Source organism: Tachypleus tridentatus, chromosome 9, assembly GCF_004210375.1.
Source record: "Tachypleus tridentatus isolate NWPU-2018 chromosome 9, ASM421037v1, whole genome shotgun sequence".
NCBI lineage: Eukaryota > Metazoa > Arthropoda > Merostomata > Xiphosura > Limulidae > Tachypleus > Tachypleus tridentatus.
Genome location: NC_134833.1, coordinates 148755048 through 148780025, shown reverse-complemented (window position 1 = coordinate 148780025; position 24978 = coordinate 148755048). Strand labels below are relative to the sequence as shown.

The 24978-nt window shown below is 37.5% G+C and overlaps 1 protein-coding gene across 1 annotated transcript in view; it reads left to right on the top strand.

Moving 5' to 3' along the window:
* The window catches only part of LOC143226630 (uncharacterized), a 61265-nt gene extending 36585 nt beyond the window's left edge, over positions 1–24680 (top strand). The window contains exon 2 of the mRNA XM_076457843.1: positions 24629–24680. Within this exon, the coding sequence (XP_076313958.1) occupies positions 24629–24636 (8 nt within the window). The 3' untranslated portion in view covers positions 24637–24680. The remainder of the gene's footprint in view (positions 1–24628) is intronic.
* The last annotated feature ends 298 nt before the right edge of the window (positions 24681–24978 follow it).

Genomic DNA, 24978 nt, shown 5'->3' with positions numbered 1-24978 from the left:
TGTCTCTGAAGAAGTCATCCACAAGTTTCTTCACGTCGACTGCCTTAATTGTTGTTGTAATAGGAGACATACAAAATAAAAAAAAATCTTATCTCGTCGTTCTTCACACAGCGCACGAATACAACGAGCTGGCTTAGAATGGAAACGTCAGTGGTCTGGTCGAGTTGAAGGCTGAATTTTGCTGGGCTTGAACTCAAAGTTGCAACTACTTGAGCCAAGACGTCATTGCTCATGTCATCTATTTTGCTGCTGATGGTCTCATTTGAAAGAGAAATTTGGGATAACTTATTTTCAGCAGCTTTTCCCAGTATGATATTCGCCATCTTCATTGCAGCTGGTTTCACGAGTGCTTTACCAATGGTGTGTGATTTCCCCTGCTTTGCGATCAAATATGCAACTTTGTACGATGCTGTGAGGATCGGTTTGTCGATGAATACAAAGCCGAGAAAAGGCAAAGTAGCCTTTTCATCGAACCTGACTCTCTTTACCTTGAATTCAGCAAGCGTTGTATTCTTGTATTTCCCATCTCCATGCAGCTTTAAAGAGTGTTCTCTTAGTTTTGCCGGTGCTAGACTAGAATTGCTCAACTTGGCATTGCAAATCATGCATTGAGGACGCTGACTCCCATCATGTTCCGTTATACACGTGAATCCCATATTGTAAAAGATTAGGAAAAACATTAAAAAATGACGCACGATTACTACAGTCACAAGTCGACAACTGAGCGCATGAAGTTCCAAGCAGCACAAACATTAAAACCAAGTGATGAGACGTGATCAGCCGCAGCCACTCATGGCCATATTTTTCTAGAACAAAAAATACAGCTCTAAATAATGTGAGCTTGCATTTTAGGTCCTGTAAATTATGTTTAAAATACCTAATATACAAAATAATGTACTTAGTACCTAACCTAAACAAATACGAAAAATCACTAAACACAAAAACTAGGTAGAACTATCTAATAAACTTGAAAAATGGAATCAAACCAGATAGAGATATAAAAGGACATGCCACTTAACCGAATACTGAACACTTCAGAAGGAAAATAATTTTTTTACATCAGGTTAACCCATTAGTAATGAACCAAAATTTAATACAGAAGGGAATCACCATTTCTTTCTTTTTAGAAGGTTGTAATGACTACAATATATACTAAGACGTGTATACACTTGTCCAGACAAATGAAAGAAACTAAACCAGCTCCACTTTTCAGATCATTAATAAAATAAACTCTTATGGAGATGGATGTGTCTACAGCTTAAGTGAAGCGCTACGTTCAGGTCGTCCTGTTGAGTTTATATCCTGACTTTCTGCTGTTTCACTTGATGAACATTGTGTTGTTACAGTTGGAGAACTAGCACAAAATTTTAATTCAACACATTCACCAGTTCACCGTCATCTGCAACAGCTTAGAAAGGTGTCAACTCTTGAAACGTAGGTTCCCCATGATTTACAGAAGCCAACCTTAGAACAAGAGTGGACATTTGTACTTATCTGTCTTCTCGTGAACGTAACTCACCGTTTTTGGACATGTTAGTGACTGAGATGAATGAAAAATGGATATTTTATAACAGTTTTAAGTGCCGCAGATAATGGATCAGTGCAGGTAAACTGGCTAAAGCACAGCCCAAAATGGACTTAGACCCTACGAAAGTCTTGTTAAGCATTTGGTGAGATATCGTTGGTGTGATCTACTTTGCGTTGGTGCCACTCAAGTAAGGATTACTTCAGACTTCTATTGTCAAAACAGTTAGTGCGCTTGCATGTTGCACTAAAAGATAAGAAGCCTGTTTTGGTCAATCGTAAAGGTGTTGTGTTACACCAAGATAATGCACGGCCCCATATAACAAGGATTACATCTGCAAAAATTTAAGAGCTAAACTGGTTAAAATTTCCATCATTCTCCTTATTCTCCAGAATTTGCTCCATTTGATTATCATCTCTTCTGAAGTTTGCAGAATTTTCTTGATGGAAAAGAGCTTGGAACACATGAACATCTCAAAACTACCCTCTCTACATTCTTTTCCTCCAAACCCCAACAATTTTATGGAAGTTGCGTTCAGAAGCTTGTGAATCGTTGGCAGGGAGTAATTAATAATAATGGAACATACATTATTAATTAAATAACATTAAAAGCGTTTGAAATCCTTTCTCCTTTACTGAATCTCAAATCAGACATTATTTAAGGGAAAACTGATATTAGGAACTCACCTACTTTGTGTATAGCTGTCTCGGAATTTCATTAGAATCAATATAGTTTTTAATCAGGCAACCTTAAAATATTTCTTTTATGAATAATTTACAATATTTTATGAATACAAAATCTGGGTCCCTATGTTAACATAGTATTATAATAAACATAATGGTCAAAGCTCATGTATACGATTTCGCTCTATAAGTTAATAGAAAGTGTATCTTTCTTATAAAAGAGCGATTACGGTAGGTAAGACACTATATGTACCTTTTTATGACACGTGGATTAGAAAATCTAGATGAGTTTTGTACTACTTTAAAACTAGTGTCCGTGCCATCAGTACATAGCAATCAACGATAATTATAATACTGTTTAGAGAATATTCCCATAATGCACATAGTAAGGAACCTATGTATAGGGAATTGGCCAGCAATCAACATTACCTCCCTTTATCATACAATGCATACGGTCTGTTCTCTCTACGGCATATTTATGAGCATGCGCAAGTTCAGAGCTGTCAAAATTCATCAAATACGAGTTGTATAAATACCAGCAGATGAAAAGAAAGAGATGTTTATAGTTTTAGTTATTTTATACGTATTTTAGAGTGTCGATACGATGGAGTGTAAGATTGTATTAGTAATTTTGTTTTTGTATTTTAACTTCACATTGTTGTATTTTTATCCTACAGACTTCTCTACATCGACGGTGTTCGTTATGGACGATAATCAAATGACTAGTGATTTAGAACGTCGGCGTCGGGAGGCTGGCGATGGCACTAGCACGGTCTCTCCAACGGAAGGTGTAGAACGTCGGCGTCGAAAGGCTGGCGACGGCACTAGCACGGTCTCTCCAACGGAAGGTGTAGAACGTCGGCGTCGGGAGGCTGGCGACGGCACTAGCACGGTCTCTCCAACGGAAGGTGTAGAACGTCGGCGTCGGGAGGCTGGCGACGGCGGCACTAGCACGGTCTCTCAACGGAAGGTGTAGAACGTCGGCGTCGGGAGGCTGGCGACGGCGCACTAGCACGGTCTCTCAACGGAAGGTGTAGAACGTCGGCGTCGGGAGGCTGGCGACGGCGGCACTAGCACGGTCTCTCCAACGGAAGGTGTAGAACGTCGGCGTCGGGAGGCTGGCGACGGCGGCACTAGCACGGTCTCTCCAACGGAAGGTGTAGAACGTCGGCGTCGGGGGCTGGCGACGGCGGCACTAGCACGGTCTCTCAACGGAAGGTGTAGAACGTCGGCGTCGGGAGGCTGGCGACGGCGGCACTACGCATCGGTCTCTCAACGGAAGGTGTAGAACGTCGGCGTCGGGAGGCTGGCGACGGCGGCACTAGCACGGTCTCTCCAACGGAAGGTGTAGAACGTCGGCGTCGGGAGGCTGGCGAAGGCGGCACTAGCACGGTCTCTCCAACGGAAGGTGTAGAACGTCGGCGTCGGGAGGCTGGCGACGGCGGCACTAGCACGGTCTCTCCAACGGAAGGTGTAGAACGTCGGCGTCGGGAGGCTGGCGACGGCGGCACTAGCACGGTCTCCAACGGAAGGTGTAGAACGTCGGCGTCGGGAGGCTGGCGACGGCGGCACTAGCACGGTCTCTCAACGGAAGGTGTAGAACGTCGGCGTCGGGAGGCTGGCGACGGCGGCACTAGCACGGTCTCTCCAACGGAAGGTGTAGAACGTCGGCGTCGGGAGGCTGGCGACGGCGGCACTAGCACGGTCTCTCAACGGAAGGTGTAGAACGTCGGCGTCGGGAGGCTGGCGACGGCACTAGCACGGTCTCTCCAACGGAAGGTGTAGAACGTCGGCGTCGGGAGGCTGGCGACGGCGGCACTAGCACGGTCTCTCAACGGAAGGTGTAGAACGTCGGCGTCGGGAGGCTGGCGACGGCACTAGCACGGTCTCTCCAACGGAAGGTGTAGAACGTCGGCGTCGGGAGGCTGGCGACGGCGGCACTAGCACGGTCTCCAACGGAAGGTGTAGAACGTCGGCGTCGGGAGGCTGGCGACGGCGGCACTAGCACGGTCTCCAACGGAAGGTGTAGAACGTCGGCGTCGGGAGGCTGGCGACGGCGGCACTAGCACGGTCTCTCCAACGGAAGGTGTAGAACGTCGGCGTCGGGAGGCTGGCGACGGCACTAGCACGGTCTCTCCAACGGAAGGTGTAGAACGTCGGCGTCGGGAGGCTGGCGACGGCGGCACTAGCACGGTCTCTCCAACGGAAGGTGTAGAACGTCGGCGTCGGGAGGCTGGCGACGGCGGCACTAGCACGGTCTCTCCAACGGAAGGTGTAGAACGTCGGCGTCGGGAGGCTGGCGACGGCGGCACTAGCACGGTCTCTCCAACGGAAGGTGTAGAACGTCGGCGTCGGGAGGCTGGCGACGGCGGCACTAGCACGGTCTCTCCAACGGAAGGTGTAGAACGTCGGCGTCGGGAGGCTGGCGACGGCACTAGCACGGTCTCTCCAACGGAAGGTCATTAACTAGAACTACGAACTCTTTTTAATAAAATATTGTGGAGTCATTCGCTCATTTGTAAATTTTGTATCGTGTGTATAAATTAAAATTTTACAATTCTTTATCGGTGTTTAAGAACTGGTGTCTCGGAAGTTTTCCTTGGTTAATGAAACTTGATTCAACAGCACCACGTGAATTCTTCATTGTAATAAGGGAAAGATGTACCTACAGTTACTGTAATTCAGTGATACCCGTAATGTATTTACGTAACCAATTGTGTATCGGTCTGTATTTCTATCCCTTCTCAAACAACCTATTACAAACTTCGCTTTAAAATTCGAAAAACTTTCCTTCACACACTTTAATATAATTATTACTGTGTTTTTCTACGCATTTTATTCCTCAGATCTCCATTTTGGTGTTATCAAATTCACAACTTAATGTCTATTCTTCGGCGTCTTGCTCTTTGAATTGTACATGTCGTAATTTTACAAACACATCGTATCCAGATCATATTTTTTAACTGTTAGAAATCCATGTCTCTATTCTTCTTCGTCTTGCTATGTATCTGATATTATAATTTTTATTCATACATTTTTTTTTCTCAACATTTATTCCTCAGTCTTCATTCGTGAATATTCAAATATCTATTCTTGCCATTCTGTACATCCAACACTCAACTTTATTCTTCATTGTATTACTCACCACTTACCATCTATTCTTCGTCGTTTTACTAGTTGAAATTCATAGACATGTCCTTCACATTTTTATTATAATCTGGCATCCAGATCTTTATTTTTCACTTAACTTTTAATTGTTTAACATCCATAATACTATTCTTCCTCGTCTACATAAGTATTGTATGTAGAAATCTGTTCTTTCCTTTTTTCTAAATATTTTTCCTCAGATCTCCAGTTTGCATTATCTTACTGACTGCATGATATCAAGGTCTCTATTTTTCATCCATTTCCTACTTATTTGACACTAAAATCTCAATTCTTGCCATTCTATATATCTTGCACCCAATTATCTATTGTTCGTTCTATTATCCACTACTTCCCAACCACATCTTTATTATTCATCGTCTTGCTGTGCACTTAACATCATAATCTCTATTCTTACATTTTTTCAAAGCACTTATTCCTCAGATCTACATTTTGCATTACCTTCCCACCACTTGACATGCAAGTCTCTATATTTCATCCTCTTCCTAACCATTTGATACTCAACTCTCTATTCTTGCCATTCTATATATCTATCACCCGAATCTCTATTCTTCAATGTATTACCAACCACTTCCACCCATATCTCTATTCTTCTTCGTCTTGCTATTTAAAATTCATATATCTATCCTTCATATGTTGTAAAAATCTTCCATCCAATTCTTTATTTTTCATCTATGTTTTAACTGTTTGTCATCCATATCTCTATTCTTCATTGCCTTGCTAATTGTTTGAGATCCAAATCTTTATTGATACATTTTTCTGAGCATTTATTCCTGAATTTCCATTTTGCATTATCTTGCCAACCACATGATATCCAGGTCTCTATTTTTTCATTCTCTTCCTAACAATTTCAAACTCAAATCTCGATTTTTACCGTTCAGTGTATCTAACACCCAAATATCTATTCTTTGTTGTATTTCCCACCAATTCCTACCCACATCTCTATTCTTCTTCGTCTTGCTATTTGAAATTCATATATCTATTCTTCATATTCTATAAAAATCTGTCATGCAAATCTTATTTTTCACTGTTATTTTAACTGTTTGACATCCATATCTCTCTTTTTCAACACTTTCATAAGTATTTGAGTTCCAAATCTTTATTCAAACCTTTTTTCTAAGAATTTATTTCTCAGATCTCCATTTTGCATTATATTACTCACTGCTTGACCTTCATGTCGCTATTCTTCATCGTCTTGCTATCTATTTCACAACCAAATCTATATTTTTCTCCTTCTGTATATCTAACACCCAAATCTCTATTCTTCGTTGTATAACCAACAAATTCCCACCCACATCTCCATTCTTCTTCGTCTTGCTATTTTATAATCATATATCTATTCTTCATAATTTTATAAAAATCTAGCATTCAGATCTTTACTCTTCAACGACCTTTTAACTGTGTGACCTCTATATCTCTATTCTTCATCGTCTTGCTATGTATTTAACATCATAATCTCTATTCTTTCCTTCTCTCTAAGCATTTATTCCTCATATATCCATTTTTCATTATCTCATCGACCGCACGATATCCAGGTCTCTTTTTCTTGTCCTCTACCTAACTATTTCACACCCAAATCTCTATTCTTCTTTCTATTACCAACCCTTTCCCACCCACATCTCTATTCTTTTTTCGTCTTACTATTTCAAATTCATATGCTCTTCATCATATTTTTACAAAGGCATGGCATCCAAATCTTTATTTTCCATTTCTTTTGGGCCTGGCATGGCCTAGCGCGTTAAGGCGTGCGCTTCGTAATCTGAGGGTCGCGGGTTCGCGCCCGAGTCGCGCCGAACATGCTCACCCTTTCAGCCGTGGGGGCGTTATAATGTGACGGTCAATCCCACTATTCGTTGGTAAAAGAGTAGCCCAAGAGTTGGCGGTGGGTGGTGATGACCAGCTGCTTTGGCTCTAGTCTTACACTGCTAAATTAGGGACGGCTAGCACAGATAGCCCTCGAGTAGCTTTGTGCGAAATTCCAAAACAAACAAACAAACAAACCATTTCTTTTAACTGTTTGACATCCATATTTATATTCGTCATTGCCTTGCTAATTGTTTGAGATCCAAATCTTTATTAATACTCTTTACTAAGAATTCATTTCTCAGATTTCCATTTTGCATTATCTTACTCAATGCTTGACATCCAGGTCTCTATTCTTGAATGTTTTCCTAACTATTTAACATTCAAATATCTATTTTTGCCATTCTATATATCTCACACCCAAATACTTATTCTTCGTTGTGTTCATACATTTTTCTTTGTATTTATTTCTCAGATCTCCATTTTGCATTATCTTATTGAACGTTGACATCCAAGTCTCCATTCTTGAACTCTTTCTAACTATTTCACATTCAAATATCTATTCTTGCCATTCTATATATCTAACACCCAAATCTCTATTCTTCGTTGTATTATTCACCACTTCCCATCCATACTTCTATTCTTCTTCGTTTTACTATTTGAAATTTATAGACCTCTTCTTCACATTTTTTAAAAAAATCTGGCATCCAGATCTTTATTTTTCACATAACTTTTAATTGTTTCACATCCGTATCTTTATTCTTCGTCGTCTTCCTTAGTATTGGATGTAGAAATATCTATTCTTACCTTTTTTTAAATATTTATTTCTCAGATCTCCATTTTGCATTATGTTTCCACCACTTGGCATCCATGTATCTATTTTACATCCTCTTCCTAACTATTTGATACTCAAATCTCTATTCTTCCCATTCTATATATCTATCACCCAAATCTCTATTCTTCCCATTCTATATATCTATCACCCAAATCTCTATTCTTCAATGTATTACCCACAACATCCACCAACATCTCTATTCTTCTTCATCTTGCTATTTAAAATTCAAAAAAAATTAATTTTTCATATTTTTATAACCATCTGGCTTCCACATCTTTATTGTTCATCTACTTTTTAACTGTTTGACATTCATATCTTTATTCTTCCTTGCTTTGCTAATTATAAGACATCCGAATATTTATTCATACCTTTATTTCTAAGTATTTATTTCTTAGTTCTCCATTTTGCATTATCTTACCGACCTTTTCACATCCAGGTCTCTGTTCTTCATCGTCTTGCTAACTATTTGACACCCAAATCTCTATTTTTGTCCTTCTTTCTATTTAACACCCAAATTTCTATTCCTTGTATTAAAGACCACTTGCTACCCAGTACTGTACTTTTCTTCATCTTGCTATTTGAGCTTCATATATCTATTCTTCATATTTTTGTAATTATCTGACTTTTATATCGTTATTCTTCACCAACGTTTTAACTATTTGACATGTAAATCTCTATTCTTCGTCGCATTTCTTACTATTTGACACCCGAATATCCACTCTTGTCCTTCTATCAAAGTAACACCCAAAACACTACTATTAATTGTATTATCTCTTCTTCGTCTAGCTACTTGAAATTCACCAATCGACTCTTCATATTTTTATAACTATCTCGCTTCCATATTTTTATTGTTCACCTACCTTTTAACTATTTCACGCCCACATCTCTCTTGTTTATCGTCTTGCAAATTATTTGACATCCGAACCTCCATTATTTACCTTTTTTTCTAAATATTTAACCCTCGCACCTTCATTTAGCAATATCTTACCGACCGCTTGACATCCAGGTCTCTATTTTTAATCGTCTTGCTAACTATTACACGCCCAAATTCCTATTCGTCATTGTATTACCGACCACTTCTCACCCAGATCTATATTCTTCATCGTATTGCAATCTGAACTTCATATATCTATTTTTTCATTATTGTTTATCTATCTAACATCCATATCGTTATTCTTAACCAACTTAACAACTGAGACTAAACAATCTTTTATTATCAAGTTGGAAAGAAATGGTATAGTCAAGGCTTCTTATTATAAACAAAACATTATCATGTTTACCAAGAGAATAAAAATAACTCGCAAACCAAATATTCAGTGTACTATTTTATATTAATCCCGAAAAGTTGGTACGTTTCCATGTTTTCTGTTGTTTATAAAAGAAACAGCTTGGTTTAAATAATGTTATTTTTCCAATAAACAGGCCTCACTCAAACTAGTGCTGCTATACAACAATGTTTCTAAATCAGATTGATAAGTACAGGATGTTTTAAAGCGAAACAAAAGGATGGCGTTAAATTTATCAGTAATCAAGTGTATTCTAAATAACGATTTTGTAATTTACGCAAAACCTTTAACTCAGTCAATAATAAAACAATATTGATTTTTTAAAACAATAATACCAGTACCTGAAGGGCGTTGACCATATTTGGTCCTTAAAACATATGAAAACGTGTCTGAATGTTTTTTGTTATGAACATCAACGGACAATAGGTAATAACATTCCACATACGATTACAAAGTTTCAACAAATCCGTTCGTTTTTTTATAAGATATGAAACAAAAATAGTGTACAAAATCGGTCTCTATGGTAACAAATATGATTTTTTTTTCGTGAACTCGCTGTTACCTTTGACATCGGCCCTCCAAATATTAATCACTTCTAAGTTGGGTTATAGTCCAAGTGTATACTATCTTTCGTACAAATCTACCCAACTGTTTTCGAGAAATATTGGTGATAAACACACACATGGATGAAAACAAAAGGGTAATAATAATGATGTTGAAACTGCTTTACAATAGTTGTATGATGTTTAAGCTCCATGTAACAAGAGTTAAATTAAGTAGTTAATATAGTACCAGTTAATTAAAGATGTCAAGTAGCTAAGGCTTAAAACTAAACCCATCATAGCAAGGTACAACGAATAAATAAAATAAGATTCGTATTATTCTCAAATACTTACCACAACCTGTCAAGTAGTTACGTTTGAACAGGGCATCCTCACTGAAAACAGAGACTGTGATCCTGGAATGTAGATGGAGACATTTTATGAGCATCCAATTTATACTCGTACATTTTGAGGAATAATATAGTTTAACAAAACCAGTCCTGTAAATAAAATAACTCGAGACACAAAATGATTAGCAATTAGACATACTTTCAATAAAGATGAAAATATTTTAGTGAGACACTGGAACTCAAAACGCATTCTTCAGAACTGTGTTATTCTTTGTGTATCTTAAGGTATTTTAAAATAACACTAAGATAAATGTCGCCCAAAAGTGAAAATATTAATTATTGCGATTATAACAGCCGAAGCTAATTGTTATTAATGATACATACAATATACAAATTACATTAATATTAACTTAAGATCAAAGCAAGCTACCTACATAGAGTGAATCTAAAAAAACAAATAAACCTTTTAATAAGTAGAGATAATTTTATGTCTTTTTCTGACGTTCTTTTTTATAAAAAGTATCATTTTCGGCGTTTATCCCAATAACATCTCACGAGGCTAGACCAGCTTAGGAGATTTAGGTTAGTCCCAAATACTTATATTAAGCTGATAATGCCAAACAAAATCTATAACAAAAATACGCTAATAAATAAATATTTAAAAAGCAATATAATTAGATACATTAGCTAATATTATTAACGAGACTACCAGTACAGAGATAAAAGTGGACACGTTATTTATGGAACACGAAACGTACTAGCTGTTGTCTCCTGGCTTTCTCCGTTTCACCAAACTTTTACTACACGTTTAAAATATATTAATAAAACCTCATATAATCCTAAACTCCAGGAACGTGCAGTTCCTAAAAACTTCAAATACAGTACATAACTTATATGACCAGAATTACCGTTACGTAATATTTGAATGTTTATGGCCATAATTACCGTTTCGTAATATTTGAATTTACATGGCCATCATAACCATTATGTAACACTTAAATGTTCTGTTAGGTGTCATATTTACTTAAAATAACACACCCTTATTCACGTGTAGTGCAGAAGATCAAAAACCACCAACTGGTTCTTTTTAGTCCGCGTATGCTTATCACCGCAGAAGAATAAGGGTAAGGGTAGTAGTATTATCAAACAAATCTGTGGAACAAAGTAAAGATTAGAAGCATAAGTTTACTGATAAAAGATGTGTCGTTAACTACAATTAAGATTTAGAGAGATAATGGAGATAATGTTACAACCCTCAACTATCGTAAATTTGTTTTAACTTCAGAGACAATAGAGATGGTCTTTATAACGCTCTATGTCATCAATACGTTCAAACTTTAAAAGAGTCAATATAAATTACTTTATAATGGTCTTTGTTATCAATTTATTCTAATTTTAAACAAAACCAATAAAAAATTCCCATTTTGGTATCCTAAATCCAGACAATTATCAAAATAACTATAATACATACAACAAACCTTTGTTTATCATACAGTAGAATTTTAAGTTCTGCTTTTGTAACAAGCACTCAACTTTCACGATTGCTAATTCTGAAGGTTTGATTATATCTTTGTTGATGTAATTTATAAATATAACTTTAAGAACTGTCAGCAGATATACTTGTAATGTATTCTGAGAAGTTGCGAACTGTCTCCCATACACAAGTCCTATGGATTCAGTGGTCTCGGGATCTTCAGAGTAAGTATGCTTTTGTTAATGTTTTACTGACACCCTTAATATTTTGTGGAAGAGTTGATTAAATACAGAAATACATAAGAATGTTATTGAACGATTCCTTAAAAAAAACATGGTTATTTTACTGTACAAATAAGTGAAAACTGCTACTAGCAGTGCCATGTATGGAAGCGTTTTCCCCCAGTTTTATCTAAGCTATATAAAGGAGAAAGAAAGTCCTTACACCCTGAGCTGCCCTTGAGGCAGACCTTAATTTTTACTTGGGGCATTTAACTTATTGACCAGGAATCAGGAATTCATTGCTTGTTCTTTCTAGACTCTGCTGGACAGGTGATAGCTGAAAGGAACTTAAACGATGTTCACTGGTGTCCTAAACACACGCTTCCAAACATATAGTCGTGATACTTGTTTGTTTATTTTGTGATTATTAATTTGTTTTGCTACTGAATAGTATTACATGCAAATAAAACTAGCTTTGTATGTAACATTTCTATCGCATAAATGATGACAACATGTTCGATTCAATGCTCATGTTCCTTTATTGAATCATTAACTGTCAGTGGAAATACTTATAATGTATGGTGAGAGTTTGCGAAATTTCATAGAGATACACAAGTCCCATGGACAGGGGCGTAGATCCTGGGGGGATAGGGTATACATCTTCCCCTTTATTTTAGGTGGGGCATGGTGCATATAATGATCCCCCCTACAGTTTTGTCTGTTGAATTGTTTTATTGCATCATAGGCCTACAAATTGTGTGTTTGTTCTTGTGATTCTCGTGTTCTTACCAATCGAATTACATAATTAGGCCTGGATGTAGGCTTTTTCAGTAGTCGAAATGTACCTCTTTAATATAGGCGTACTTCTAAACTTTTCGATCCAAGTGATTGTTCGCTAGTACAAGTCACTAAGTCTAAGTATACATGCAAGGCTTGCAAGTACGATCACAGAATCTACCTACATCTTGTACGTAGTGTAAGATAAAGTAACTTTTTATCACAACAGATTGAACAGAGCATGAAATTCGAAAATATTACTCTCAAGCGTATTCTCCTGTGATCTAGATCTGGCAGGCCATGTGTAGCTTGTAGCGGTTTTCCTACGCCATTTGTTCTTATGCATGTCTAGCCGGTTTTATTGTCGAACGCCTTACTCTCCTTAGCTGCTTAAAGCGCTGACCATAGAGTATGTTTAGTGTACAGTTAACGACAGGTTCCGGCCGCTCGGATCCAGACGCGCCTTACATCAACACCCTCCGCTCCCTTTAGTCTGAGCCTCGATTTTACAACAGGGCTCATTAGACCTGTGTTTGTAGCCCTCAATAATCCATGAAATTTCAGATTATCACCGCCCTCTAATATAGTGCTGGTGCTTTATGGTAAAAGAACAATATATTCTCTTATCATAGATAGTAAAAATATTGTATTTTCTTGTATAATTAGAACACAAAAGGAGCGATTTCAACGGCCTGAAGCCTCTTCTCGAATTGTATTGTTAGTTTTTGTTTAGGTGTTTTTATTTAATAGACGTGCTTATAGACATTATATCACAACGTGCTTGTCTTTTGATGAGCTTTAACAGGAATATAATATATTTGTGATTAATTAAGAATTTTTCGTGAATCTTGTAATTACTTGTATTGTGACTAGCACACATTATTGTCCCAGCAATACTCAGGCGGGCAGTCGGATCTGTAGTCACTGTAAGGTTCGTGCGTTCGACTTAAATACATTGTACAGTTCAGTCCTACTTCCATTCTATGCTATCTTCGTTCGTTGTACGTTAGAGTTTTTTAATAAAGGCTGTATTTTAGCCTGTTGAGTCATCTGGGAAACAGATTCCAATTATGACAATCAAGCGTCTGAAAGGTTCCGATATTAGACAGTTCTACAAGTTAGTTACTGGTACTACAAGTGACAGTGCAGATGAAGATAATCCAACAACCTCAAGCAAAGGAATAGAAACTTGCCATACAGAGGAAATACCATGTTCATCAGAGGACGAGTCTGAAAATGCATGTGCAACTATTGCACATCATGAACCACCAAATAGTTGTGAAACAAGTTTGTGCAGTAATGAAAAATTTGACACTCCACAGATACAGTGTGAAAAGCCATATCATCCAGACGCACAACTAACACCACGACAGAAAGCAAAATTTCAAAATATCAACTTCCAGGCCAAGTGGTTTGATGAGTTCCCATCGCTGCATTCAGACAATCAGACTCAAAACGTCATATGCTTTCATTGTGCCAAGGCGGAAAATAGAGGCCTTTTTACAAGGAAATTGGAGAGGCCAGTCGAGTATACCTTCATATCCACCGGTTTTTGCAACTGGATGAAGGCAAAACAGAAATTCAACGAACACCAATCCTCCCCTCAGCACAGATTCGTTATATCTCCAGAAGCTTCACTTGATGTAACTCCAGTGACTGTCCAGCTATATGATGGAAAAAGAAGCAGGAGGAAGAATGCAAAAAAGTCTAGCCAAAATATTCAGAAGCTTATGTTTCTTTCTGCGTCAAGGTTTAGCAATACGTGGACATACTGATACGGAGGGGAACTTCCTGCAGTTAATGATGCTCCTGGAAGAGGAAATCCTGAGCTGACGGCCTACTTGTCAAGGAAAACCACATTCACATCACCCGAGGCTCAGAATGAAATAATGGAGATGTTCAGCCATCAAATACTGAGGAACATAGCACACAAAGTGCAGCAAATTAAAATCTTTGCATTAATGGTTGATGGCACTCAAGATGTCACAGGTGCCGAACAGGAAGCAATATGTGTACGATACGTAGATGAAAACCTTGACGTCCATGAGATATTTCTAGATTTGTACAACTGGTAAAACAATATCCTCGACAATACTTGTTGTACAAAGTAGACTCAATTTACTACTGTCAGGATTAAGAGAACAAACTTATGATGGAGCCGCTAACATGAGTGGTGCGTACAGTGGATGCCAGGCAAAAGTAGAAGAGAAGCAGCCGTCAGCTTTGTTTTTCACTGCGGAGCACACAAGGCTAGTTTAACAATGCAGCATGCAGTTGACGCTTGTGAATGTGTTCGAGATTCTATCCAGTGGGTACATGAACTTTGTGTCTTGCTTCAGAGGTCAGGGAAATACAAGACAATCTTTGAAAATATTGTATAGTCAGACAGCCACAATGGTCCAGTTAAATACCTCCGCTCACTGTGTCCAACACGCTGGTTGTGCCGTCTATCTGCAATTGCATGTGCTAATGATCACTACAGTGACATTGTTGATTCTTTGTCTGAATTAGCAAATGAAAAATCAGATGTAGCAGTGAAAGCACAAGGTCTGCTGAACAGATTTGACAAAGGAAAGACAGTTTTAGGATTGTTGATGGCTCAGCATCCATTAGCTGCATTAGAGGAACTAAATCGTGCATTCCAAGCAAAATCAGCGACAGTATCTGGCATGATTGAAGCATTTCCAATGACAGTTGAGCAATTGCGGGTATTGCGAACAGAGGAGAATTTCAACAAGATATTTGATGAAGCTGAGAAAAGGTAACTTCTCTAGATCTGGTGCCTATTGAACTACAACGCATTTGCAGCCCCAGAAGGATTACAGGTAATGGCTCAGCACACCATTACTTGACAACTTTACATTATAGAAAATACGATTATGTCAGTCACTTTCTTTATAAACCCATTAACCTTACCAGTCGCTCGTATATTACTTGGCAGTAAAAGATAGTTATATTTCTCAAATCTGAGGTCAAAGACAGATCTAAACATTTCTTTAAAACGATGGACTTTCACACAGCTTTTAATAAACCAGGAGAAAATAAAAAACATGAGTTTACATAATTCCTTTTCATTAGATAACGCTTGAGTTTGTTGATAATGGAATATTCGCCATTCCTTTGTGCAACAACATTTGCAAACAGGTAACTGAAGATTAAGTGTTGGGGTCCAAAAAATCCCAGAAGCCAAGTAGACTTCAACTGTGAATTTTAAAAATCTCAACAGAAAAAGACATAGTGTTTTTTGTTGTTTTTTCTTTCGAAAGATGTGACTGTTTGTTCCAGAACGATACATACAATTATAGAAACTTTTATTCCAAACTATTTAAATAAGGGAAATAGTCAATTACTGATTCTCAAAGTATATAAGAAAGTTTAAAGCAGAAACTTTCCATTGAAAAAACTCCAAATTACGAAACAGAAGGTTAACGTTTTAGGAATAGAGTAGAAGTGTGTAACGAAATGCAGAATTTTGATAGAAAATATAAAGTAAAACGTTACAAAATAGTAACTTTGAATGAAAAAGATATATGAAGGTAACAAAACACTTAATACAGTCCAAATGTGATCAATCAAGGATGCAAACATGTAACAAAAAGTCAAAATTTGATTATTTAATAAGATGCAATCATACTATAACGAGAAATGTTACTTTCACAAATACCTTCTCCCCAATCACCCCAGAAGATTTTGGTTTGTTTGGAATTTCGCGCAAAGCTACTCGAGGGTTTTCTGCGTTAGCCATCTCTAATTTAGCAGTGTAAGAGTGAAGGGAAAGCAAGTAGTCATCACCACCCACCACCAACTCTTGGGCTACTCTTTTAACAACGAACAGTGGGATTGACCTTCACATTATAACGCCCACAAGGCTGAAATGGCGAGTCGAGTGAGTTATCTTCCTGGCTATGCCGGCCCCTCCCAAATAGAAAACAGGGTAATAATAATTTCACCAAATGTCCAATAAAATAAATTGCTACATAAAGGTTCTACGGCATCAGTTTTACCAAGTTGAACTTATAAATTCCAGTTATTACCCACGTTTTAAAATACATTTTAAAAGTAAAATTCAGGGTTGAGAAATTCAACAGAAATAATACCAAACAATGAGTTTCACTCTTCAAAACTCAACATCTAAAGAATTTACACGTTTCGATTTAAAAAAATAATTTCGCGCAAAAGTGATAAAGTCAAGATTAATATTGTTCAAAACTCATTGATACTTTCATTACCAATATGTATTATAGAGTTTTGAAACAAATTTTGAAAATTCTAGAAATAATTTTATAAATAAAGAAGGAAAATATTGTAGAATATAACACTATTACATTTTATACAAATGGTTTAATTCCAATGAAATATTTTATAAAAACTACACGAAACCTGTTTCATAAAATTATAAATATTTGGTGCAAAATTTTTAATAAAATAGCTCTATCGAGTCTTTATTAACTTTACGCCTTTAATAAACCACTGGAGGTTTTATGAAACCTAGAGAAATTTCTTCTCTTTGTCTCCACTCACAAATAACTCTCTTTTCGAGTAGTCACCTGTTTTTAATAGTACAAATAGCCAAGTTTTTAGCATGTCGCTTAAGTTTACAGCTTTTAAATTCATCTGACTGTGATGAATGCTGGTTGGTGTGGAATCTATCATCATACTGTTAATCATTGGAAATGTAGTTTACTGTCTCCCATACATTAACATGTAAATCTACTACTATTACATTTCATGAAAGAGTTGGGTAACTTGCAGATCACCATTGGAATTGTAACCCCAGCAACATGAATATTTATTATCTGAATCTACATGATTCACATTGGAACAAAAATAAGTATAAGGCACTAGAAACCTATAATCATGGGTTTGTACACACGAAAAACCTAGTGTGGCAGTCCATGCAACAACACACACACACGTTGAAAATACACTCGGTATCTCTGGTGATACCATCTATTATATCATCAAACTCAAATGGCGATGAGAAATATTACGGATTGTGATCGCTTAAAGTTAACAAATAATGCACAAATGACAATAAAATTCATGAACTGGTAAACATACTTGAACCAGATTTTGGAGTACTGATAAAGTTGATGCCTTGGAAATACGCTGATGACAAGTTGTATGAATTCTGTAAGTTCTTTCATCACGAAATTAGCATTAATGATTTCTGTGACTATGTGAAAAATGTCCTTCGAAATCATCATAATCATGAGATTATGTACTCAAGAACTGTACAAAAGGCAAAAAATATTATCAATAGCGGTATTCTTAGTTTCGCAGAAGCAGAAAAAGGGTTTTCAATAACGAATATTATATATTCAGATGAAAGAAGCCGCCTTACAGTTGAAAATGTGGCAAACCTGATGATAATTGATTTGATTGGCCTCCCACTGGTTTCACAGAATCCCACTTTTCCAGTTCAAATTTGGCTATGAAAGTACACACAGCTGATGACAACGGGTTCAAGCGTGGAAGGAATAAAGAATTTAATGATAATCAAGTTGTAATTTGGAAATATTTAAAGCATGCTGAATAATTTCAGTAAGATATTTTGTTGTTATTTTAATCACACAAAATTGTGGTGTGTAACGCAACACATAATTTGTTGTTAAAATATTTGAATCCCATCACTGTTCTAAACATTACTGTATCTAACCAAACTGCGTCGTTTAACCAATACAAAATAATGATAAAAAAAATTAACCAAACAGACACTCATGAACTGACATTAAAAGGAGTAAAAGTTTGAGATGTACATGAAGCTTCCTTTGTAATTGCAGATAAACGTAATTATCAATTTTAACATCCAGGAAAAAAATAAATCGACAGATTCATAAAATTAAAAAGTTTCTCGAAAGCTGGTCTGCATACCCTCTTAAAGTTCGTAATTTTTTTTTACTATAATTACATGCTGAAAATGTGAAAGTTTTCATTTTTGATTCTGCAATCCAACAAAACTAAAGTACCAGGAATCAACTGAAGCTACACTTTATGTTGACGAATGTTTACAAACTAATTGGTGTTTAAAACTAGGATATTAGTTTTGGGTCAAAACATTGAATTTAAAATAAACAAATACAGCAGTTACTCCCTCTCTTTTTTTTTTTAGGAACGTTAATGCATATCTAACTTGGTATCGGTAGCTTCTAAAGTAGCTGTAATAATGAAGCATTGGTATGATAAATTTACATTTACGATATGTAAGACGTGATTTTATTTATATTTTATAAATTTTTCATAACGAATTCCATAAAATGATTATTAAATGCTGCCAGTATCCATATTCTCATGATTTTTTCCACAACTTTTCCAGTTGATATGGTTTGTATATCTATTCAGTTGTTTCTTCCTGTACGTTTTAAAATGATATTGATTTAATAGCCTATACACAAACCCTTATATGAAATATGCTCATTATTTGACATGAGATTTTCTTCACAAACTATGAATTTAAAATTTTCCATATCCACACACAAACTGTTAAAACAATAAACCATTTCATTGTTCCTAATTAAATTACATCTTCTAAACTACTTCTGAGACACGTATATTCAGTTTTGTTGACGGTCAATGGTTAAGTACTAGGAGATTACAAATGAGGGTCTATAATATTTCGTTATTCGAACGTTTCCTAAACCTCAGAGATAAATGTCTACTTACTTTAGTGCAGTGGTTCTTAACCTTGTTAGAGGTACTGAATCCCGGAAGTTTCACTGAACCCTTCGTAATTGGAAAAATAAAATATACTTAACATAAGTAGATATTTTACTAATCCACAAAATGAGCCATGCATCAGTTACACATAATATCACTGTGTTCAAAAAACAAAACCAACAAAACATGGATTTCACACAAAGACATAACTCAATGAATATTTACTGCAAATCAATGTGACTTTTGCTGTTGCCTTTCAGAGACAAGTTCAGAAAAGCGTGGCTTCATCTTGGCAAGTGCCACTCTTACATCATTTTCGTAACAAACTTTGTTCCTTTTCTTCGTTTTTATGTCTACCATCCTCGAAAAGGATTGCTCGCAAAGATATGTTGTAACAAACGGTATGATTATCTCAATGGCTTTCTTAGCAAAGGAGGGTACGCTACGGTTTGGTGACCCCAGAACGTTGAAAGCGTTGTTGTTCTGAAAAGTTTCTGTTGAATCTCTTGGTTCTGCTGAAGTTCAATGATTTCGTCGAGGTATTCATCATTGACATCTGCTGTCGCAACACTAAACGTGAACGTCTGTCTCACCCTTGCTGGACATGTCTCTCTGGTGGTGAAGTATCCGTCGAGAGACTTAGCGAGCTTATCTAAGGGCATGATAATTGCTTGCTTAGTTTCCCGAGTACAGAAATGTGTCCGATTTCAGACACATTTTCGATCTTACCTACACAGTCATCCAGCTGGGGAAAGTTTGCAAAGTTATCATTCTCTGTTCGTCGTTTCTATAACGGTAGCTTTTTTGAAAAGCCTTCAAGTGTTCTTTCGCTTCGATTATGTTGACTCCACCGCACTACATCTGTTGACTGAGATGACTGAAAGCATTGAAGATATCGGCCATGTACGATAAAATGAGAATAAACTCAGATTTCTCGAAGCAATCTGCATGGCAATATTGGTGCTCTTGCAAAAACAGGGCTAATTTCACACGCATGGCAAAACACGATTCAGCACCTTTCCCCGGGAAAACCACCGATCGTTAGAATGGTACAGAAGTATCTTGAATTCAGATCCCATTTCATTACATGGGTCTTTGAAGATGCGTTGCTTCAGGAAACTATTTTGCACAAAGTTCACACATTCCACAACAATTTTTAATACTTCTGACAGTTTTGAAGGCAAGGTTTTGTTGCCAACGCATGCCTGTGCAGAACACAGTGCATTACAATGATGTGTGGTGCATCGGCTTTCACCAGTGCACCAAAACAAGAGTTTTGTCCCAGCATGACTGGAGCTCCGTTCAAACAAACTGCAGAAACCATATCCTACGAATGATCGTTGTCACTGAAGAAGTCATCCACAAGTTTCTTCACGTCGACTGCCTTAGTTGTTGTTGTAAGAGGAGGCTTACAAAATAAAAAATATCTTATCTCGTGATTCTTCACATAGCTCATGAATACAACGAGCTGGCATAGATTGAAAACGTCAGTAGTCTGGTCGAGTTGAAGGCTGAATTTTGCTGGTCTTGAAATCAGATTTGCAACTACATGAGCCAGGACGTCATCGCTCATGTTATCTATTCTGCTGCTGATGGTGTCATCTGAAAGAGAAATTTGGGATAACTTATTTTCAGCAGCTTTTCCCAGTATGATATTCGCCATCTTAAACGCAGCTGGTTTTACCAGTGATTCACCAATGGTGTGTGGTTTGCCCTGCTTTGCGATCAAATACGAAACTTCGTACGATGCTGTGAGGATCGGTTTGTCGATGGATACAAAGCCGAGAACAGGCAAAGTAGCCTTTCATCGAACCTGGCTCTCTTTACCTTCAATTCAGCAAGCGTTGTATTCTTGTATTTCCCATCTCCATGCAACTTTAGAAAGTGTTCTCTTAGATTTGCCGGTGCTAGACTAGAATTGCTCAACTTGGCATTGCAAATCATGCATTGAGGACGCTGACCTCCATCATGTTCCGTTATACACGTGAATCCCATATTGTAAACGTATTCGTCCGACCACCTTCTGTTTTAGAAAGATTAGGAAAAACATTAAAAATGACGCACGATTACTACAGTCACAAGTCGACTACTAAGCGCTCGAAGTTCCCTGCAGCACAGACATTAAGGCCAAGTGATGTGACGTGATCAGCCGCAGCCAATGATGTTCAAGTGGGCATGACGTCACGAATCATACGAGTGGAATGAACAGAATGGACACACACACAGTGTGTGTGTTTTGACCTTCGACGAACACCTGAGAGTGACTCACCAAACCCCTGGGTTTCTCTACTGCTTTAGTGAATTAAAGATATTTTAATTATGACTATATTGAAAGTTTCAAATATGTTGGTAGCGTCTTAGGTTTGTTCTAAACTAGAATAACACAATTTGTCCAATGTGTAATTGTCCCTCGGTTAGGTAAGTAAATTTTTGGACTTACAAAACTTAAGTCCCGTATTATATTTTTCTAGAACAAAAAATACAGCTCTAAATAATGTGAGCTTGCATTTTATGTCCTGTAAATTATGTTTAAAATACCTAACATACAAAATAATGTACTTAGTATCTAACCTAAACAAATACGAAAAATCACTAAACACAAAAGCTAGGTAGAACTAGCAAATAAACTTGAAAATTGGAATCAGACCAGACAGAGATATAAAAGGACATGCCACTTCACCGAATACTGAACACTTGAGAAGGAAAATAATTCATTTATATCAGGTTAACCCATTAGCAATGTCCCAAAATTTAATACAGAAGTGGATCACCATTTCTGTCTTTTTAGAATGTTGTAATGACTACAATATATACTAAGACGTGTATACACCTGTCCAGACAAATGAAAGAAACTAAACCAGGTCCACTTTTTTTAGATCATCAATAAAATAAACTCTTAGGAAGATGGATGTGTCTACAGATTAAGTGAAGCGCTATGTTCAGGTCGTCCTGTTGAGTTTTTTTCCTGACTTTCTGCTGGTGCACTTGATGAACATTGAGCTGTTACAGTTGGAGAACTACAACAAAAGCTTAATTCAACCCATTCAATAGTTCACCGTCATCTGCAACAGCTTGAAAGGTGTCAACTCATGAAACGTAGGTTCCCCATGATTTGACAGAAGCCAACATTAAAACAAGAGTGGACATTTGTACTAATCTGTCTTCTCGTGAACGTAACCCACCGTTTTTGGACAGGTTAGTGACTGGAGATGAATGAGAAATGGATATTTTGTAACAGTTTTTAAGTGCCGCAGATAATGGATCAGTGCAGGTAAACTGGCTAAAGCACAGCCCAAAATGGACTTAGACCCTAGGAAAGCCTTGTTAAGCATTTGGTGAGATATCGTTGGTGTGATCTACTTTGAGTTGGTGCCACTCAATGTAACGATTACTTCAGACTTCTATTGTCAAAACAGTTAGTGAGCTTGCATGTTGCACTAAAAGATAAGAAGCCTATTTTGGTCAATCGTAAAGGTGTTGTGTTACACCAGGATAATGCACGGCCCCATACAACAAGGATTACATCTGCAAAAAATTGAAGAGATAAACTGGTTAGAACTTCCATAATTCTCCTTATTCTCCAAAATTTGCTCCATCTGATTATCATCTTTTCTGAAGTTTGAAGAATTATCTTGATGGAAAAGAACTTGGAACACATGAACATCTCAAAACTACCCTCTCTACATTCTTTTCCTCCAAACCCCAACAATTTTATGGAGGTTGCATTCAGAAGCTTGTGAATCGTTGGCAGGAGTAATTAATAATAATGGAACATACATTATTAATTAAATAAGAATAAAAGCGTTTGAAATCCTTTCTCCTTTACTGAATCTCAAATCAGACATTATTTAAGGGATAACTGATATTAGGAACTCACTTACTTTGTGTATAGCTATCTCGGAATTTCATTAGAATCGTTATAGTTTTTAATCAGGCAACCTTAAAATATTTCTTTTATGAATAATTTACAATATTTTATGAATACAAAATCTGGGTTCCTGTGTTTTGTCAGTTTCAATCCTTTTGTTTTTTCTTTTTTAAGTTCAGTAGCCAGCTCTTCTTCTCGACTGAGCTATGATTTGGTTTTCCTTGTATATGTTTCTTTACTATTTTTTGTAAGATAATATACGAGGGTTAGTTGGTTGTAAAATGTATTTTATAGATTCCAGACTTTAACATAGTATTATAATAAACATAACGGTCAAAGCTCATGTATACGATTTCGCTCTATAAGTTAATAGAAAGTGTATCTTTCTTATAAAAGAGCGATTACGGTAGGTAAGACACTATATGTATCTTTTCATGACATGTGGATCAGAAAATCTAGATGAGTTTTGTATTACTTTAAAACTAGTGTCCGTGCCATCCGTACATAGCGCAATCAACTATAATTATAATACTGTTTAGAGAATATTCCCAATATGCACATAGTAAGAAACCTATAAATAGGGAAAGAGGCCAGCAAACAACATTACCTCCCTGTATCATACAATGCATACGGTCTGTTCTATCTACGGCATATTTAAGAGCATGCGCAATTTCAGAGCCCTCAGAATTCATCAAAGACGAGTTGTATAAATACCAGCAGATGAGAAGAAGGAGATGTTTATAGTTTTAGTTATTTTATACGTATTTTAGATTGTCGAAACGATGGAGTGTAAGATTTTATTAGCAATTTTGTTTTTATATTTTAACTTCACGTTATTGCATTTTTACCCTACAGACCGATCTACATCCACGGTATTCGTTACCGACGATAACGAAATGACTGGTGATTTAGAACGTCGGCGTCGCGATGCTGGCGAAGGCGCTACCACGGTCTCTCCAACGGAAGGTGTAGAACGTCGGCGTCGGGAGGCTGGCAAAAGCGCTAGCACGGTCTCTCCAACGGAAGGTGTAGAACGTCGGCGTCGGGAGGCTGGCGAAGGCGCTAGCACGGTCTCTCCAACGGAAGGTGTAGAACGTCGGCGTCGGGAGGCTGGCGAAGGCGCTAGCACGGTCTCAACGGAAGGTGTAGAACGTCGGCGTCGGGAGGCTGGCGAAGGCGCTAGCAAGGTCTCTCCAACGGAAGGTGTAGAACGTCGGCGTCGGGATGCTGGCGAAGGCGCTAGCACGTTCTCTCCAACGGAAGGTGTCGGCGTCGGGAGGCTGGCGAAGGCGCTAGCACGGTCTTTCCAACGGAAGGTGTAGAACGTCGGCGTCGGGAGGCTGGCGAAGGCGCTAGCACGGTCTCTCAACGGAAGGTGTAGAACGTCGGCGTCGTAGCAGGGGAGGCTGGCGAAGGCGCTAGCACGGTCTCTTCAACGGAAGGTCATTAACTAGAACTACGAACTCTTTTTTAATAAAATATTGTGGTGTCATTCGCTCATTTGTAACTTTTATTATCATGTAATAAATTAAAATTGTACAATTCTTTATCGTTCTTTAAGAACTGGTGTTTCGGAAGTTTTCCTTGGTTAATGAAACTTCATTCAACAGCACCACGTAATCTTCATTGTAATAAAGGAAAAATGCATCTACAGTTACTGTAATTCAGTGTTGATACCCGTAATGTAAATACACAACCAAATGTGTATCGGTCTGTATTTCTATCCCTTCTCAAACAACCTATTACAAACTTCGCTTTAAAACCGAAAAACTTTCCTTCACACACTTTAATA